At 37.8% G+C, this 20,440-nt stretch overlaps 1 protein-coding gene across 1 annotated transcript; it reads left to right on the top strand.

Moving 5' to 3' along the window:
- The first annotated feature begins 1,991 nt into the window (after window positions 1-1,991).
- On the top strand, window positions 1,992-15,368 carry copb1 (COPI coat complex subunit beta 1). Its single transcript, XM_037752542.1, has 22 exons — window positions 1,992-2,160; window positions 5,858-6,011; window positions 6,433-6,662; window positions 7,322-7,491; window positions 7,580-7,694; window positions 7,798-7,890; window positions 8,366-8,503; window positions 8,653-8,772; window positions 9,455-9,562; window positions 9,670-9,816; window positions 9,959-10,104; window positions 10,677-10,773; window positions 10,878-11,038; window positions 11,121-11,241; window positions 11,335-11,562; window positions 12,055-12,234; window positions 12,638-12,782; window positions 13,529-13,648; window positions 13,754-13,899; window positions 14,432-14,521; window positions 14,691-14,846; window positions 15,063-15,368. The coding sequence occupies exons 2-22, from the start codon at window positions 5,921-5,923 to the stop codon at window positions 15,120-15,122; spliced, it is 2,862 nt and encodes a 953-aa protein (XP_037608470.1). The 5' UTR covers window positions 1,992-2,160; window positions 5,858-5,920; the 3' UTR covers window positions 15,123-15,368.
- The last annotated feature ends 5,072 nt before the right edge of the window (window positions 15,369-20,440 follow it).

Raw genomic sequence — 20,440 nt, forward strand, 5'->3', positions numbered from 1 at the left:
TATTAAAAGTATCATTTGTCCAAACATTGTTTTTGTGAAGTTTTATAAGGTTTGACATAAAAACTCCCTTTCTGTTTTGGAAGTAAAATATGCAGTTTACTTAGGGACCTATGGCTATGGGTTGTTGCATTGCTGTATATTGGTAAGTAAAGAGTGGAGGATAGTGTCTGAATGAAAGATCCACTTTAAGACTGGTTCATTCAAGTTTCCGTGTATCCACTATATCACTGAGGCTAAGCTTCCACCGGGGGGTGCTGCATACCATTATAATCTGTTGTACTATTTTGTTGAAGCACTAAAGTAATTAAATTTTAGTTCAACAATGTGTGTTATTTTTTTGTAAATAACATTTTAAATAATCTGTTTGTGTTTGTGATACATGAGTCAAGTCTGGTGAAGACTGTAGCAAAGAGGCCTAATGAACCAATACACTTTGAAGTGGAAGTTGTTAGTCACTGTGGAAAGCTTGAATACTTGGTATTACATGATTGTACAACATTACAACATTATAATATCTTTATTTTTATGTATATAGCACCTTTAAAAACAAAGTTTACAAAGTATTTTGACAGACAAAGCAAGCAGGATACAAGGCAATATGACAACAAAAAGCCAAACAGTGATGCCAAACAAAAGCAAGACACAACTATGGTACATTTTGAACACAGATTAAAGAGTACAATAGATTAAAAAATATATAAATTAAATAAATACAAATGAAAGAGCAATATAAACAATAAAAAAGACGATAAAAGGATAATATCACATAAAAGCAAGTCTAGAAAAATAGGTTTTAAGAAGTGATTTAAAAGGGATGACTGATTCTGCTAGTCTTATTTCCTCGGGCAGGCATCATATTTACCGGCTGTACACAGCTAGTAAATAGGCTACAATGTTGTAATGTTGTGTACAGTGTTTTTGAACGTATATTTTGTCTCTTTCTCAAAATGTTTACAAGAAATACATAACTCCTGAAATGATCACTATTCATTGTTCATGTTTTATATCAAAGGGCAGTGAGTCATAATTGCTGTTAAGTGCCCAATCCACTGTAGCATTCACTTAAAGCTTCGGTAGGCAGAATGTTTTTGGCGTCATTGGGCAAAAAATCCATAATAACCTTTCAGCATATTGTAATTGTTCTGAGAGAAAACTAGACTTCTGCACCTCCTCATGAATCTGTTTTCAGGCTTTAAATAATCTAGCCCGTGACGGCATCACAGGTCATTTCAAAGAGAGCGTTCCTATTGGCTGTGCTCCGGCTGGTGGGCGTTGCTTGGTATTTCCTCAACTGTTCTCAACATGGCTGCCGGGTCACAAACTTCCTCATTTTACAGCCAAACAGTACAATACAAGATGTTTCTGAAAACATTTGATGTGAGAAATAGGCATTACAGTAACAGACTATTGATTCATATTTGTGATCAGCGCTGCCTAGTTTGACCGTTTGATCAGAGTTTGCGAGTGATTGAAAGCTGCTAAGAGAAGGCAGGCTCCAGCTCGGCTCTGATTGGTTGTGTTCCTCCAGTCTGTGAAATCTTGCAGATGCCATTAGGAGCACTAGAGGACATGATTTTTTTCAGGTTACCTGTCTCATGCACTACTGTCAGAATAGAGTGACCGCTAAATGTTATTTGCTCCATTTCTACCCACTGCAGCTTTAATCTTTAATCAGCTTTATTGCGAATAGTCTTCAAAAACATCCATTTCCAGCTGTTTATCGGGGTCACAGTCTCATTGGCAACAAGCGGAACACAGCTGGCCAGATGTTCTTTCTTTTTCAGTTCATCTTTTCAAAATCCACAGGGAAATCTGAGCAATTTGACAGATGGCATAGCATTACACAAATTTAAAGGGCCTTAATATAAAATAATCGTTGTTATAGTAATAGTTTCGTTTTGTGAATAGAAAGCTAACCTGTGTTTTCCTTGTTCAAGGTGTTATTATTATTGCGCTCGCGTTTTGGCGCATGCGGCGCACCGTAGCAGTGATGTGGCTCAGAGAGTGATCTTCCACGTCAGTAGGAAGTAGTGGACAGCTACAGCAGCTACAGGAGCTACAGTCAGCTCACCAACCAGAGCTCCTAGGATTATATACAGATGTAATTATACAAAACTGGACATCGAAGGCCACTTCGGAGGATAACAGTCGTGTAATTAGGTAAGTTATGTAACTTAGTTTGACCCAACAACGATAGTTTCTTCTCCTGTCACCGTGGTAACCGAGCTAAGCTAGCTAACGCTACTGTCCTCCATTTCACTGCTAGTCTGGACACAAGCTTATCTGAGCGTTAGCTGACTAGTTAACAGCTGATCACATAGCTTAACTTAATCTAACCAAGTTAATAGTCGACTAACTAGTGTGTGTTTGTGTTTTATGGAGGTTTTTGCTACACAACTGCTGGTGCTAATGCTAACGCTACTAAGGCTGTGAGAGTAGCAGCAGTGTTGTAGGAGGCTGTTAACGCTGCGTGTCTCTTCACTTCAGCTTTAATAACCTGCTGGAGCTTTGTACACTTAAGATGCTTTAAATGTCACAATGACAGCTCTTGTCTGCGTTTCTTGTATGACAGCAGTCTAGTTTTTACAGACAAAAAGCAGCAGGAAATGTTAACAAGGTATCTGAGCATTGTAAACATGACTTTTTGATATAATAATAATAATGCATTTATTTGTATAGCACTTCTCAAAACATATGTTACAACGTGCTTCACAAGACAATGAAAGCAGATAAATAAAGTAAAATATATGGTAACTGCTAAATAAAAAAGTGAAAGTTGCTTCTGACTGAGGAATACAAGGAGTTACAGTAATCAAGTCTGACAGCATATATGACTTTCTCCATATCACTGAATGACAGAAGATTTTATTTTGGAGGTTGTTCGTAATTGAAAAGCTGTTTTTAAATGTCACAGTGACAGCTCTGGTCTACGTTTTTTGTAATGACAGCAGTCTAGTTTTTACAGACAAAAAGCAGCAGGAAAAGGTAAAAAAGATATTATAAACATTATAAACATTATTTTTTTGAAATGTAACTATAATGTTAATTATATCTATTCAAAGACAGCTTTGCAGTTTTTCAACTCCTCCTTTTGTTACTGTCACACTGTATCATCAACAGGAAATGAAATTAGCACCTGCCACCTGCCAAATACAGGGTAAATGTTGACTTCAGCTTTAATAACCTACTGTAGCATTGTACACTTAAGCTGTTTTATATGTCACAATGACAGCTCTTGTCTGTGTGTTTGTAATGAATGAATGAATGAATGGAAGACTTTATTTCGAAAAAAATAAATAAATAAAAACAGATACAAAATAATAACAAACAAAACAAGAGTAATAGTGTCCGAAAAGGAGTAGGTAGAAGTAAAACTTATATTTCCCTACCCCTTTCTCACTTCTCCTCTAATAACTCATATATCATAGAATGATAATATAATATATAAACTATCCCAGATTTATTTACATCCCAAATTAAATATATGAACAGCATCCCAAGTTTATTTACAACCCACATATCCATCCGGAGTTAAAAAGTGTGTTTATTAGGGGTGGACGGAAATATTGAGTATTGAAATATTGTGTTTTGTGGTACTGTATTAATTCTCAAAAACCTCTGTATTGAATTCTAATTAATAGTTTACATGCAAAGATTAACTCAGGAAATACTTTACTTTATTTGCAAAGATATGCAAATCCTACTATTCTGATTGCATAAAAAAGTTAACTTTTGTATGCTCAGATTTTATGCATATAGCAGTGTTATTTATACTATGACAGTTTTCCTACAATTAGATTTTAAAAAATCGCAATATATTGCCTTACTTACAGTATCGTAACCCCTGTATTGTGATATGTATCTTATCGCCAGATTATTGCCAATACACAGCCCTAGTGTTTACGATTCTAAAGCGTTCTACATAGATTTCATAAGTGGCAGACAAAACAATTGTGTGGCTAGTAGAAATGTTCAGTGACCTGCCATAGTGGCATGTGAGGAAAAAACTTAATTTTAGACCCTGATCATCAACATAATCCAACTACAATACAACATACAGTATGGGTTTTATAAGCAAAGTAATATAAAATAAATCAAACACGCAAACCATTTATTAGATGCTTGTATTCACAAGTTTCATACTGGCCATTAAGAGGTCCCTTCCTAATGCACTCCAAATGTGATGGGGGACACAGTTCACAGTCCTTGTTCAATGCAAAAATGCCTTCCAAAATGTATTTGAAGTTAATATGAGGTTTCATCAGTCTGCGTTAACCAGATCTAGTAAGTATCTTCCCAAGTTAAAGACTTTTTATTACAAAATTCCCTCTTTATATCATGTTTCCTTCACCACAGATTAGGGCTGGGCGATATGGAGAAAATCAAATATCACGATAATATTTGAACAAATGCATCGATAACGATATTGTAGGGTTGACTATTGGTGCTTTTACAAAATATTTACATGATGAGATTTTTGATAAATAATCATCAGTAATGTGGATATAATGACTAAGATATAATATCGATATATTGCGCAGCCCTACCACAGATTGACATGGAAACACTATCTGGGGAAACGCAAAGAGGAAATTCTTAACTTATTTCTTTACTGGAAGATACCCACTTGATTTGACTAAGTCAGAAGGCTGAAGCCTCATATAATCTGGTAAAGATATATTTTTGTACAGAACATGAATTTTGGATTTTGTCCCCCATTACTTCCAAATACTGAAATGGCCAGTATGAATAGGAAGAATTACAACAGCAAACAAAACCTAATGGACACCTGACTAATGTTTTAAGACAGACTTGAAAATTTGTGAACCTTTTTAAATTTTAAACTAGACATTTTTTTTATGACAAATTAAGTTTCATGTTCAGATGCTGCTGTTTTATGTACAAATGTGTTAACACATACTAAGAGTTGTAGTCCTATGTTTTCTCAAGTGTTAACGTTTACACTTTCTTTTAAAGAACAAGTTACTCTGTATAGCACTGTCATCTTCTCTTTAATGTACTATACCATACTTACGTTATGTTGTGAGCATAACCCGGAATTTATCACATTGTAATATTTGGTTTCTTAATGAACTCAAATTTGTTTTAATGTTTGGGGATATGGGGGGACTATGTGTTTTATGCAAGTCTTGTTATTATTGGGTCTGAGCTAACCCATTGTATTTCCAGCTTTATATTGGGTGGAATCACCTGTTAGAGGGATTACATAGTTGCCCCTCAAACAAATGCCACATCGCTTTGAATAATCACTATGTAGGCAACAAGTGTTTAATGACTCACACCATCTTGTGGCTCGCCCCCCATCAATTTCCTTGATTTGCTTTTCATGGCCAAGGTTGTTGCAGGACTGAAGCATATCCCAGCATGCTTTTAGGAAGAGAATCACCCAGGACAGGTTGCAAGGCTATGACAGGCTAACACCAACATAATACATTCACAACTACTTAAAGTTTCCAGTTTATCTGTTATGCATTTCTTTGAAGGACCTCTGCTCTGGGAGGCGACAGTGCCAAATAAACAATGAGGCAGTGTGCTGTAAAATTGCAGTTTACTTCCACTAAATAAGAAGTGGTTATATGTGGTAAATCATGCTTTGTAGACCCAAGTAGTTCAATTTTGTCAGTTTTCCAGTGAAAGTAAGCCATGTGATTGATACCTGGTCTGGTCCCACTTTATAACAGTTTGCCATGCCTTCTTCGGCTGCTGCAAAGCAAATAAAATACGACCCTCACCTAGTTAACTTCCTAGTTATATCCTACATTTGTTGCACTTCTTATACATGTGTAAATGTTTTCTCCACCATTTACTAAATCTTCTCTCCTTATGTTTCTTGTAGGTATCATCCAGTGAACGACATTCATTGGGATTCTTCTAAACGGATACAAGCCCAGCAGCAAAAATGACGGCTGCCGAGAACGTTTGTTACACTCTGATCAACGTGTCATCTGACTCAGAGCCCCCGTCTGAAGTCAGCCTAAAAGCTGATCTAGGTAACTATTCTTAATGTTAACTTGCAAAGCTGTCTTACTAAACCTTAATAAACTTTGCAGAGGGGAGATACTCATTTCTAAAGTATTTGTCTCCACCTCAGTACAATGGAGGTGATTGGAATTGAATTTGTTAGATCAAAAGAAAAACATCTCTTTTCTGAAACAATGCCTTTGTTACTCTGGATAATCCACACACTGTCACTGTCAGCATTTTCATAGGGGTTATTTCTTCTGTAGGAAAATAAAATGTTTGTCTCATGTCATCAAAATACAAATAACTTAATATCTTCGGTGAAGAAACAAATACTTCAACCAATTCATTCAGAAAAGTTTTAGGTGAAGATCTGTATAAATCATAATGCATGCTTGAGGCCATGCTGACCTCATCATAGTAGTAATAATGGTAATATTTTCTCTACAGAAAAGGGGGAGATCAAGGCAAAGACTGAAGCCCTGAAGAAGGTCATCATCATGATACTGAATGGTGAGAAGTTGCCGGGACTACTGATGACCATAATCCGCTTCGTGCTGCCACTTCAGGACCACACCATCAAAAAGCTGCTGCTGGTTTTCTGGGAGATCGTTCCCAAAACAACCACAGATGGAAAACTGCTTCAGGAGATGATCCTGGTCTGTGACGCCTACAGGAAGGTAAGATTCATACTCAATCTATAGATCTGCATATTTTTACATCAGGTCATCGTTGTACACTATATGTAACAGCAGGGAAAATAATGTTTATAACTGTAACAGTGTGAAAACAAAATGAGAAGATAGATTTATTTTTGAGATATATTGATTTGGTCATACGAGATGGTAAAATGCATACATCTGAATGAATAGCAGAACACCAGTTTGGCAGGGTTTTGTGTTTGTTTTTTATCTCAATTATAATAAAATAATAATATGATTATTGATATTGTAACTTGGCTAGAATATGTTGATTTCATTATTTTTTATATATTTAAAAAAAAAATCAGCAATCAATCAATCAAACTTTATTTATATAGCACCTTTTGAACAAATCAAATCCACTTCAAAGTGCTCTACAAGCGATTGACAAAACTTTTAAAGTAGTAAAATGTTAATAAAATAATTCATAATGATCAACAGTTACTCAAAGTAGTAGTAACATGTTGATAAAACAAAATAGGGTCAAATAGATCTGAAAAATTATAATAGAGTAAGTATAAATAATACAACCACAAAAATAATAAAACACCACATAAAAGCCAGACTAAGTAGATGGGTTTTTAGTTTACGTTTAAAAATATCAATATCTTCATGTGAAATCTTTTTTTGAATTTCAGGACCTGCAGCATCCCAACGAGTTCATCCGCGGCTCCACTCTGCGTTTCCTGTGCAAGCTGAAGGAGTCTGAGCTGCTTGAGCCTCTCATGCCAGCGATCCGGGCCTGCCTGGAGCACCGTCACAGCTACGTGCGCCGCAATGCCGTCCTGGCCATTTACACCATCTACAGGTACAAACTGTTGCCTTTCCACATATACCTGTTTTGTACTGCATTGATCAGTGAACAACAAACAGCTGATGATATTTATTTGTTTTAGGAACTTTGAACATCTCATCCCAGATGCTCCAGAGTTGATCCATGATTTTCTCGTCAATGAGAAAGATGCCAGCTGTAAGAGAAACGCTTTCATGATGCTGATTCACGCCGATCAGGTCTGTAGCATGCTGTCCTTTTCGTACTGTTTCTATCGTTGTGTGCCACTGGACCTACAATATCTAACTCTCATCATGTCATTCACATATTCTCATCTCACAGGATCGAGCTCTGGATTACCTCAGCACATGTATCGACCAAGTTCACACTTTCGGCGACATTCTCCAGCTGGTCATCGTGGAGCTGATTTACAAAGTGAGTTAAGGCCGTTATTAGTCAAATTTAAGCTTTGTCACGCAGCTAGGGCTGCAACTAACGATTATATTTATTGTTAATTAATCTGCCGATTATTTTTTCAATTAATCATTTGGTTTATAAAGTGTCAGAAAATAGTGAAAAATGTCTATCCCAGTTTCTTAAAGTCTGAGGTGATGTCTTTAAATGTCTTGTTTTGTCACTCCAAAACCCAAAGATATTCACTTTAATATAATATGAAACAGAGAAGAGCAAATAATCTGTATATTTGAGAGGCTGAAATCAGCATTTTCTGGAGTTAAAAAAAAACAAACGTTAACGATTAATTGATTATCAGAATAGTTAGCGATTATTTTTCTGTTCATTGAATAATCAATTAGTCGACTAGTCGTTGCAGCTCTAAACACAACAGCGTACTACCAGAAAAGCTGCTTTCATGACTGAACTCTTGTTGTTATTGTTCTCTGTCTGTCAGGTTTGCCATGCTAACCCGTCTGAGCGCGCCCGGTTCATCCGCTGCATCTACAACCTGCTACAGTCCTCCAGTCCGGCCGTTAAATACGAGGCTGCCGGCACTCTTGTGACCCTCTCCAGTGCTCCAACAGCCGTTAAGGTACATCACCGAGGTTTTGTCAGTGATCTTGTCTATGTCATATACTGTATATACACGGTACCGATATTGTACTACTCTTGACCCAGTAACAGTGATGTCTTTGGTCTTGTAAAGTCTCTTATACACTCTGTGTTTTGTTGGGATTTCAGGCTGCTGCCCAGTGCTACATCGATTTGATTATCAAGGAGAGCGACAACAATGTGAAGCTGATTGTTCTTGATCGTCTGATTGAACTGAAGGAGCATCCCACTCACGAGCGTGTACTCCAGGTATGTTGAATTATTGCTGTGGTTAGTTTTTACTTCAAATAACAAATAAAATGTAGTACCTTATAAACCGCAAAAAACATTTGAAAAAAGAGAAAGAAACGTCTTACCCATTAAACGTATTAGTAGTAGTATTTATGATGTTAGTCTTTTGGTTTATGATTATTATTATTTGATATGAGACAATAACAAAATTAGGGCTGACCGATTTTGAACAATTATCTAATGTGATTATTTTGACTGATATTGCAATTGCAATATTAGAGGGAATGATATTTTGTATATGATTATTCTCATTTTCATTGAAAAACATTAAAATGATAATGGTGTGATCTTTGCAGGGATCTGTACCAAACAAATATGATAGGAGATGAGAGTAGACCAGAACATCTCCACAATATTTAATTTAAGATGGTATTTTGACACACATTTTGACTTTAACAAATATTGCAATTTCGATAAAATTTCAATGAATTGTGCAGCCCTAAACAAAATATATAAGAAAATATTCAAAAGAGAAGAAAATATACCAAATTTTTTTTTTTAGTCAAAAGCAGCAGAAAATATCAGGAAGATATCAGAATCTGGCTAACGTAGTTTTATTATGAAACAACACCAGTTTTCTGCACCTACAGTCTCTATTCAGATTTAATTTGGTTGTCACTAATGCTTTTTTTGTGTCCAGGACCTTGTGATGGACATCCTGCGTGTTCTCAGCACTCCGGACCTGGAAGTCAGAAAGAAGACCTTGCAGCTGGCGCTGGACCTCGTTTCATCTCGCAATGTAGAAGAGGTGAGTGACATGCACAGTTGATATATCCATGCTATTGTTGTTGTTTTCATGTCCAAGCATGGACACAGAGAAAAAAGGGAATATAGTGGTATCTATTTGTATTTCAGTTGGTGATTGTTTTGAAGAAAGAAGTGATCAAGACAAACAACGTAACGGAACATGAAGACACCGATAAATACAGGCAGCTGTTGGTGCGCACTCTCCACTCTTGCAGTGTGCGTTTCCCTGACATGGCGGCCAATGTCATACCTGTGGTGAGTTTCCTGTTATTTAAGCACATGGGAAAAAAAGATGCTCTTGAAACATATTATATTTCATAGCTTTTTGAGAGAGAGGCTATGATGGTTTATATATATATATGATAAGACTTTTTCTGTGTGTTGATGTGATTTACAGCTGATGGAGTTCCTGAGTGACACTAATGAGGCAGCTGCTGCTGATGTGCTGGAGTTCGTACGGGAGGCCATTCAGAGGTTTGACAACTTGAGACCCCTCATCATCGAGAAGATGCTGGAAGTCTTTCACGCCATCAAAACTGTCAAGTAAGGCTTTCTAAGCACATTGAGGGGAATGTTACGCATTGTCTTGGTTTTTGTCTCTCCCCTTAATGCTTATAAAAAGCAAGTCGGGTTGGGTTAGCCTATTTGTTTTAGATGAACAAATAAGTCGATCAACAATTCAGTATATCGTTATTTGTTCAGTCTCTGCTACTGAGAAGTCAATAATCCTAGTAAAACAAGCACAAACAAAACATTTTTGAGGGTATTGCATTGTCTGTTGGGCTAAAATGAAGATGCTCATGTGAGGCAAAAGGACGCATTACAGTAGTTCACCCATTGTGTCCCCTCCCTGAAATGATGTGATGAATAAGAAAACAAAAAGATAGACAATTAAAAATATACAAAACAGGGTAGCTCTCAAGTTTTAGCAGCTGGTTACTTTACATGAGGAATGAAAATTGTAAAATTTTGGCCTGATAGTCATGTCAAGCTTTTCTGTACATTTGACAACTGTTTCATAGACTTGGCTAAGTTTGTCATTAGGGCTGGGTAGTGCATCAACATAGGAGTATGTAGCCTTGTGAATGACCTTTGTGGGCATCGTTATATTTCAGGATCTACAGGGGAGCGTTGTGGATCTTGGGAGAATACTGCAGCACCAAGGACGACATCCAGAGTGTGATGACAGAAGTGCGCAGGTCCATTGGAGAGGTATGTTTGTCCATTATTGTCAGAATTTAATGTAACAGAAGCCTACCTGACAGTCCCGATTACAATTGTCACAAATATCTGATTTGTGTCTCCTGCGTGGACAGATCCCGATTGTAGAAAATGAGATAAAGAGGGAGACGGGAGAGGTGAAACCAGACGATGAAGTAAGTGCGGCTCCAGCCCAGAAGCTGGTGACAGAGATGGGCACCTACGTGACACAGAGCGCCCTCAGCTCCTCCAGGCCTTCGAAGAAAGAAGAGGACCGGTAAAAATTGCGGGGGGATATTGTTATTTGCTAGTGATCTTACCACCCAGCTCACTCATTAAACACTGATTTGTTGTTCCAGACCTCCACTCAGAGGTTTCCTGATGGACGGAGACTTCTATGTGGCAGCTTCCCTCGCCACCACACTGACCAAAGTGGCCTTGCGCTATGTTGCTATTGTTCAAGACAAGAAGAAACAAAATGTAAGCTGTCCTCTCTACACTTAACTTCAACGAGAAAATCATTAAACCAACTGCCCGTTCCTCTAATCCCTGCTGTCTCGCTGTCCCTCTCAGTCCTTTGTAGCAGAAGCCATGCTGATCATGGTCACCGTGCTGCACCTGGGCAAGTCCTCTCTGCCCAAGAAGCCAATTACAGACGACGATGTGGACCGCATCTCGCTGTGCCTCAAGGTCCTCTCAGAGTGCTCGCCACTTATGAATGACATTTTCAACAAGGAGTGCCGCAGATCCCTGTCACATATGCTGACTGTCAGACTGGAGGAAGAGAAGCTGTCGCAGAAGGTAATGACAGTTGACTCGGAGGGCTGAACTCAATATTTAACCTCCTGACAGTCGGGCACAGCTGAAGCATAATTAAAACAGATGGATCAACACACCAAATAGCTCCCGTTAGAAGGATTTTTGTTGCTGTGACGAGGAAGTGAACACATATTTTTGGACCCGTCCCTCATTTATCAATATTGCAAATGCACATTTATGTATTAGTTATAAAAAAAGTTTTGTTTTAAGTAATTTATGGCCTTAAAATGCCACATTAATACGTGAGGGCCCTGGTGGTTTCTCTTCACAGGAACATTGTCACTGCAATTTTTGTATTCATTCTGCACAAAATGTTGCTTGATTTTATTCGACTTCATTCTGTTACCCATTTGTTTTTACATCCTGGCTTACTTTTGTAGGTATTTATGGTGCATTGATTCTATTGTGGACTATTTATAGGCCGGGTTATCCCCCCCAAAAAATAACCAATTGTTTTTCTTATTCTGACCACAGAAAGAGTCTGAGAAACGTAACGTAACAGTGCAGGCAGACGACCCGATCTCCTTCATGCAGCTGACAGCCAAAAACGAGATGACTTCTAAGGAGGACCAGTTCCAGCTCAGTCTGCTGGCTGCTATGGGCAACACACAGAGGAAGGAGGCAGCTGATCCCCTCGCTTCAAAACTAAACAAGGTACACCACAAGCCCTGCAGAAATCATCTTACTATGCAACTGGAAATTATGCTGAGAAAAACACTACTGTTGGAGACTAATTTTGGACTCACTTCTGCTTGGAGATTAGATAGAGTTTTTGTTTTTGTTTTGAAAACTTGCCCATTCATTGTTGCAATTATAATGCATAAATATTTGAAGACCTGAGTGTGGCATTTGTCACAGAGGGAGATGCTGTTTTTGATTGCACATCGGGAAAGAACACAAACAGTTGTTCCTGTTTGTGTTTGGATTTTACAAATAGTCTACTATTTAGTTGTGGCGTTATTTATTCAAATTTCATTTTATTTGGCTATGAGTATAACTGTTTTTTAGTTATATTATGTCTGATAATTAAATGTAATTAATTTATTGTCCATTCTAGGTGACCCAGCTGACAGGCTTCTCAGACCCAGTGTATGCTGAAGCCTATGTTCATGTCAACCAGTATGACATCGTGTTGGACGTGCTGGTGGTCAACCAAACCAGTGATACTCTCCAGAATTGCACCCTTGAGCTGGCCACTTTAGGTTAGTCTGGTTTATATTTCATATTTATTTGAGTCATTTCCTGACTAAGTTGATTAGCCAAACTGTTCACACTGTTTTGTGCTCAAATTTTAAAATAGAATGTTGTTGTTAAAACAGGAAGTTAAAGTATGACTATAGTAGAAGCTGCAGGTCATACGTCATCCTCCAAGCTTCTTCTTTAACTTCTCCTCCTGCTGGAGTTAAATTAACGGAAAGCAGCCGATCCCGCACGCCGGGGTTGTGTCCGGCCACAAAGCACCGCAGGACGGATCATAGACACCTCCAAAACGTCCCGAAACTGCATTTCAAAAGGCGGATCTCGGCAACATGTCTATCCGTCGCGCGGTGTGCTGTGGCCGGACACAACAGTCAGACGGCCACCTCACCAGGAGGAGATGCTAAAAAAAAGAGAGCGAGTAAGAGAGAGTGGATGTGTGATGTGCTAATCTTGTCTCATTTGTGGTCTGATAAACAGTAAATTCATCAAATTCAATACCATACAGCTGTTTTCCAAGCTACTGTAGCTGGTTTCATTTAAACTGGGTTGAAAAACGATGCAATCTGGTTACCATGGTAATGAATTATGTCTGACTATTAACCACACCCCCATTCACTTTTTGAGAAAGAAAGTTAACCGAAAAACTGGAAGTAACACCGGCTGGAGGGGGTTTTAATGCTGATCCAAGCCAGTCACATTTTTTTCCTATGCTATGTATGCATTTCACTAAACGTAATCCATCCCGCAGGTGATCTTAAGTTGGTTGAGAAGCCTTCACCTCTCACTCTGGCTCCTCATGATTTTGCGAACATCAAGGCCAACGTAAAGGTGGCTTCTACTGAGAACGGCATCATATTCGGCAACATAGGTAAGATAATCATTCTGTGTGTTTACTATCAAAATTCAACTCATCTTTGTTTTGCTGTCTGTAAAAAGAGAATGTTTTCTTATTTGTGGTGTGATTTCTTTCCAGTCTACGACGTGTCGGGAGCTGCCAGCGACCGGAACTGCGTCGTCCTCAGCGACATCCACATTGATATCATGGACTACATCCAGCCAGCTTCCTGCACCGACGCAGAGTTCAGACAGATGTGGGCAGAGTTTGAGTGGGAAAACAAGGTGAGCTTTGCATTCCTACTTTGTGGGCAGTTCCCAGAAACAAAGTGGCTTTGTAAAGTTGCTTTTTTTGGCATCATGAGTCAGACATGTTATAAGTATATGTGTTTAAGGTTTGTTGTTCTGTAGTTTTCTCTTCTTCCTATTTTTAAAGGAACGGTGAGTAACTTTTATAACTAGTGTATGATCAACTGATACTAAGAATCGTTGTGTTTCGTTAGCTTAGAATGAGCCTTTCATATCTACATAGGGAGCGGGTCCTCTTCACGGAGTCCACCATGTTTCTACAGTAGCCCAGAACGGACAAACAAAACACTGACACTTGAGAGAGCCTTTAACCTTTTTACGTTACCTGAAGGCCACCGTAGTTCTTCGATAAGCTTGTGAAACTGCACCACTAGATGCCACCAAATCCCGCACACTGTACCTTTAAGGGAACACATTCATTGTAATCAACAGATTAATATCAATAGTTAGGAAAATGTAAAAGCATGAACATTGAAGATGGTTTCTAAGCAGTCTTTCTTTGTCGTAGGTGACGGTGAACACCAACATCACTGATCTGAACGAGTACCTTCAGCATATCCTCAAGTCCACCAACATGAAGTGTCTGACTCCTGAGAAGGTTGGTATGAGACGTCACACACAACAGAGCAAAGAAAGTAAATGATGGTTTTAAAAGCTGGCAGGACAACATAGAGATAAATTAAGTGGGCAATTAAAACTTTTGGTACATATTACGTGAAGTTGTTATTCAATATTCACAACTCTTTTCTTTTCTTCTTACAAACCAGGCCTTGTCTGGCTTCTGCGGTTTCATGGCTGCCAACCTTTACGCTCGTTCTATCTTTGGAGAAGATGCCCTGGCTAACGTCAGCATCGAGAAGCCCATCCACCTGGGGCCGGACGCACCTGTCAACGGACACATACGCATTAGGGCCAAAAGTCAGGTGGGTCACAGCTGCTGCTTCATGAACCCTTATGCATCTGAGAAGTACATTTATTTGCTCTCAACTTGAGCAATGCAACAAATTAATCTTTTGGAAGGATAATTAATCTAATGCCTCATTGAAAGAATTGGACTGAATGGACAAGGAACGTGAATATATGATGTCGCAGTATGTATTAAATCTGTTACAATAAATCCTCTGTCCTTCGCTTCATAGGGCATGGCCTTGAGTCTCGGTGACAAAATCAACCTCTCCCAGAAGAAGTCAAACATGTGAGAGACAACTCTGGTCCAGCTGTAAAAGTCACCTGCTGTTCTCTTTTATCATCCATCTTACAGTCTTCTCATCACAACTAATTATGAACTCTATATGGTCCGTCTCTTCTGTGCTGTTTTCTCTCTTCTTTTTTTTTTTTTCTTTTTTTACATCACCGCCGTCTGAAAACTACATTTCAGTAATGCTCTCTCCCTGTCCTGTTTGATTTTCAATAAACATATGTATTAAAAGAATGAGGGAACTTTGCTCCATGCTCTTTATTAATTGATTCATATCTTGTAGTTTCATTTTGGACACTTTTCACTTAACAGGAGACACCCCAGGCAAAAACACTGTTTTTCATTCATGTCCCGTGTTCACAACGTCAAGTCACATTTTCACTGTAAAAACGTAGAAATTTTAAGCCCAACCATGCTGTTTTTTTTCCTAAACCTAAGTGGTTTTGTTGCCTAATCAAAAGCAAGTGTTTTTGTTCAATTCATAACATTAAGTACGTGTTTACTGCAAGTGAAAAGTGATGCAGAGGGGTCTGACAAAGCGTCGGTATATGACGAGTTGGGATGAGAACATGTTGTCTATTTACGTCTCTAGATTTCTCCTAAATTCACCAATAGTTAGCATTAGATAATGACTCATTTGCATATTTAAACATCAAATTTCAGAAAACTTATAATACAAAAAAATAATTGTCTTAATGTAAGACTCAACTGGGGAAGTTTCACGGTGATATCTATTAGTTAAATGTTATACCCTATTCACATGTAGTGTCTTCAAAATGTAGGTATTTTACAATAGATGTCTTTAAAGGCTGTTTTTCCAAAATTAGTTTTTTTCTCACTGAGCCAGAAATCTCCACTTCAGTAGCACCAAGCTTTCCAGTTTCATTCATATCAGAATCTATATTCTGAAGGTTCATACAGAAGGGTTTGTTCATATATCATTCATAGCCTGGTTTATAGAACATTTTATTCCTAAAAACATGCTGAAACATTTTTTTATTATTTTTTTTTATGGCTGTTGACAGTATTTTCTCATTTATGGATTGATAAAAAGAGATATCCAAATCTTTGACTCAAGTATGTGAACAAAATTAAGCAAGAATTTTAACCTGGCTTTATCCAATGTTCAGATTTCTGCAAATTAGCACATATTTAATAATATAATGCCTCATATGCATATTTAAAAATAAATTTCAGAAAACTTGTAATACAAAAAATAAGAACCACAATTTAAGTAATTAACTGGGGATGTTTCATGATGACATCTATTAGTTCTTTTGTTTTTTTTACCCTATTCACCTGTAGTGTCTGTAAAATGTATGGCGTTTTACAATACATATCTTTAAAGGCCGTTTTCTGAAAATGTTCTCAGACTCTGAGCCATAAATCTCCACTTCAGATTTCATTCCTGTCTATATTCTGAAGGATTTTACAGCGGGTTAGTTCATACATCATTCATAGCCTGATTTATAGAACATTTTACACCTAAAAATATGCCGAAAATTGATTTTTTCTTTTATGGCTGTTGACAGTATTTTCGGATTTATGGAGTGATTAAAAAGAGATATCCAAACCTTTGACTCGGATATGTCAAGAAAAGTAATCATATGTTCTGATTTCTGTTCTGAAAATGTATGCACATATTTAATAAGATTATACTTAATTTGCATATTTAAAAAAGCATTTTCACAACACTTGTAATATAAAAAATAATTATGGTAATGTAAGTAATCAAAAGGGGAAGTTTCATGGCGATATCTATTAAACGTTTTGCCATATTCACCTGTGGTGTCTCATATATCTCTTATATTAAGAGAGATGAAGTAAATGAGGGTGTTTCTGTCCACTTTCTAGGAATAACTGTTTGGATGAATACTCTGTGGTTTCATAATGGTTGATGTTTAGTAGTGACTTCAAAGAGAAAATAGTTGCTGAAAGGTGTTTGTGTCCCAAAGAGAGTGGACTCCTGCCTGGAGCTCCTGCTGTGTCCAGCCTCACAGCTCCAGGCTCTAATGAGAATTCCTCGGATGCCTCGTGTGATATCTTTCACAGTGTGAAACTGAGAGGAATTAGTTCCGTTGGCACCCCCAAATTGACAATGACATCATGAAGACTAAAACACATACATATCCTTGGCTGGGACATGACTTCTTTTAACCTATAGGATCATATAGTGCAGTGATTTCAAAGGTACTCTCAAACACCATCTGCAAGTTTTACTGCCATAATGACATGGAGATGGATTAGTGTTGGCAGAGTTACATATTCCACTTGCCCTCCTGTTTATAATTTATAAGGGAAGGGACTTTTCTGGGAATATGCCAGATTAAAGGGTCACCACCCCAGTCATACATTTACAATATCTGTGAAATCTGTCTCCCCAGGGGGTTAGATAAAGGCTGAGAGGTGGCTTTGAGGTCAGAGCTTCAGCTCTGGAAAATAAACAGTTGGCTATCCAGCAGCACTGTCACAGCCAAGCTACTGTGTGCATTACACGGCCTCTTTGGATTTAGGTTTGATATTAAAACCCATAATTATTACAATCACAGCTAAACTCCATAACCTAAGACCTGAGCTTTTGCACTCTGGGTTTTTGCTATGATTTTGTATTTTGGCAGAAAGTACTCACCTCAACAAAGGATCTCTTTTCCTCACATTTTTTATTTTTATTTTACTGAGTCGGTGGAGCAGTGAATTTATGGCTTTATTGTATTTTGCATATTTTGCTTTTTCATCCTCTAAAGTACAGTATCTGTGTATTATTGTATTTCCTTACTTTTTCATTTTACTGTGATGTTTTATAAACACCTATCCTGCATTTTATTACAAAAAATGCTGCAGCAATTATTATTATTATCATTATTATTATTATTGTTATTATTATTATTATTATTATTATTATTATTATTATTATTATTATTATTATTATTATTATTATTATTTTAAATGTGTTTATTATTTTTGAGTGCATAGTAGGAATACAAAAAAAACAAGAAAACAAAAACAAAACACAAACGGACACAGCACATCCTAGATAATAACAATAACCACAGTCATAATTAAATTAAATACAAAGTTTTCCTTTGAAAAGTATAAATGTGTATATTTTAAAAAGGGAATATACACAGCAAGGTGCTTTACATTGGTCACAACACGCTGGTCCTGCAGCAGCAGTTATTTTTCATATAGCTTTCTCAGCTGCTAAACAGATTGTTCTCAGTACTTTAAGGCCACATAAGTGAGACTGAAGCTGTAGCAACACTATCAGCACTTCAGATATGAATTAACTGTTAATATAAATGTTTGAAACCATTTTTATTCACTTGAAGACTTTGAAGAAGTGCAGTTTTACGTCCAGCCTCTTTCTTTTGACACCAGGTGGCGCCACAGGTGTCAAAGTAGACAGTAGTATTCTGCACTGAATAATCCTGTAGTCAGATTGGTCATAACAATAACATGGCATATATTTGACATGTTGACATAATACAAGTCATGCTTTTACACACTGACGTAAAAGGCTGGCATCTCAGATAAACTGGTTTAAGTCTGTCACTTTTATTTACACCTCAGTGGTGAGTTACCATGACAACACTCCAAAGTGCAAGATGAACACGTCGGACTCCTTAGATATAGTTGATTAGAATAACAAAGTCTAGGGGACTGGTCAATTAAAAGTCACAGTATAGCCGTGAAGGTGTAGCTGAGAGTAACAATAGTGAGTTTTAACATTTATCTGGTTATAGTTTTTTAAGATATTTATTTATTTATTTATCTATCCATTTATCTCATTCCTCTTTCTCAATATATTTGTGCAATACTGTTGGAGATACTGTCACTTACTTACACACAATCCTCATTTCTATATGTATATAGCATATGTATACTATATCCTCATTTTCTGCATTGAGGTAACAAATGATCAAATAAAGAAAGAAAGAAATACACTTTCATCTGCCCGGACGCACTTGATTGTTAATAAAAGTGTAAATTGTCGTGAAACTGACTAAACACTTTTAAGCTGACAATATCAGGAATCAATTGATTATTTATACTATAATAAATACAGTTATTTATGAAAATAAAAAAATAATTTTTGCTAACCCTAACCCTAGAGCAGCGGCGCTTTCTTTGTCACTGTGGTTGCTATTACAGGGAGCATGCATTGCCTTTATGTGTGTGTGCGGGCTGTGTTTGAGGACAGGAATGTGACTGCAGGGGTCTGGGGTGGATTAATGCAGCTAGGCTGGCCTATAGGCTGCAGCCTAGATGCCCCATGTTTGCAAGGGCCCCAGATTGGCCAGATTATTTTTAATTATTTAAATTTACTTCAGAGAAAAAAAATAACCTTTACCCCTATTGGCACATAAGAAAGAATAAAAGAAGAAGTGGGCCTGACCTTATGAACCTAGTCACATCAAGCCCCCAGGAAGAGCGCCGGCCGTTGATCCCACTTTTCCTAGTGGCCAAACGGCATTACTACAACTTCCATGTTCGTCATGTGATGCCATTGGGCCCAACAAAACTTTTTTCCTTAGATTTACAATGGGAAAGAGATGTCTGTAACTCAGCGGATAATTTTTTTTGAGGTGAATCAACCTCCCAGTATGAACACTTGAATAGCCCTTATTTAAATCATTAGGTCCTAAAAGTTGTAAAATGCACTAATAGCCAAGTCCAGAGTTATTTCCCTTCCTCCGTTCATGTGAATGAGACCCACACCGAGGCTGGACCGCGGAGTTAGCAAGCTGTGAAGACAGCGTGACGGCTGTGACGGCTGTGACACTGTGACCGAGCGGACGCTACGGCGCATGTTCTATGGGCCCAGTGGATGCGTAAGATCGCCGGAAGATCCGGGTACTTTCCAGTCGGAAGTCAAGCCATTTTGGCATCATGCACCACTGAGCAACTTTCATAGGAATGAATGGGGCCCCCACCTCCAACGCTGTATGCAGTTCTCTTAATATATCCAGGCAGGGCGTTTACCCTTTCACAGTGCCACTTCACAAATTGTTGATTTGGGGGGTGCCCAGTGGGGTCACGCTACCCATAATATAGGGTCAATAATACTGTAGGTGTGTTGGTAATATAGGTGTGAATAACTCAATTTAGCGAGCATCAGGCAAGGTTCCACAAAGGAGAGGTCCTATTAAAGGCTCTGCGTGGTCCTCACACCAAACTGCACTAAGGCTGCCCCCTCTTAGTTGGTCCATTTGGTCTCAGTCAACAAAGATTTCTTTAGTTGATTAGTCATTTTTTATGCTAGTTTCATGCTGCATGACTTATTTCCAAGAAATTTATGAGTAGAAATTTTAAGTGGTG

The sequence above is a fragment of the Sebastes umbrosus genome, chromosome 2, assembly GCF_015220745.1.
Source record: "Sebastes umbrosus isolate fSebUmb1 chromosome 2, fSebUmb1.pri, whole genome shotgun sequence".
Classification (NCBI taxonomy): Eukaryota; Metazoa; Chordata; class Actinopteri; order Perciformes; family Sebastidae; genus Sebastes; species Sebastes umbrosus.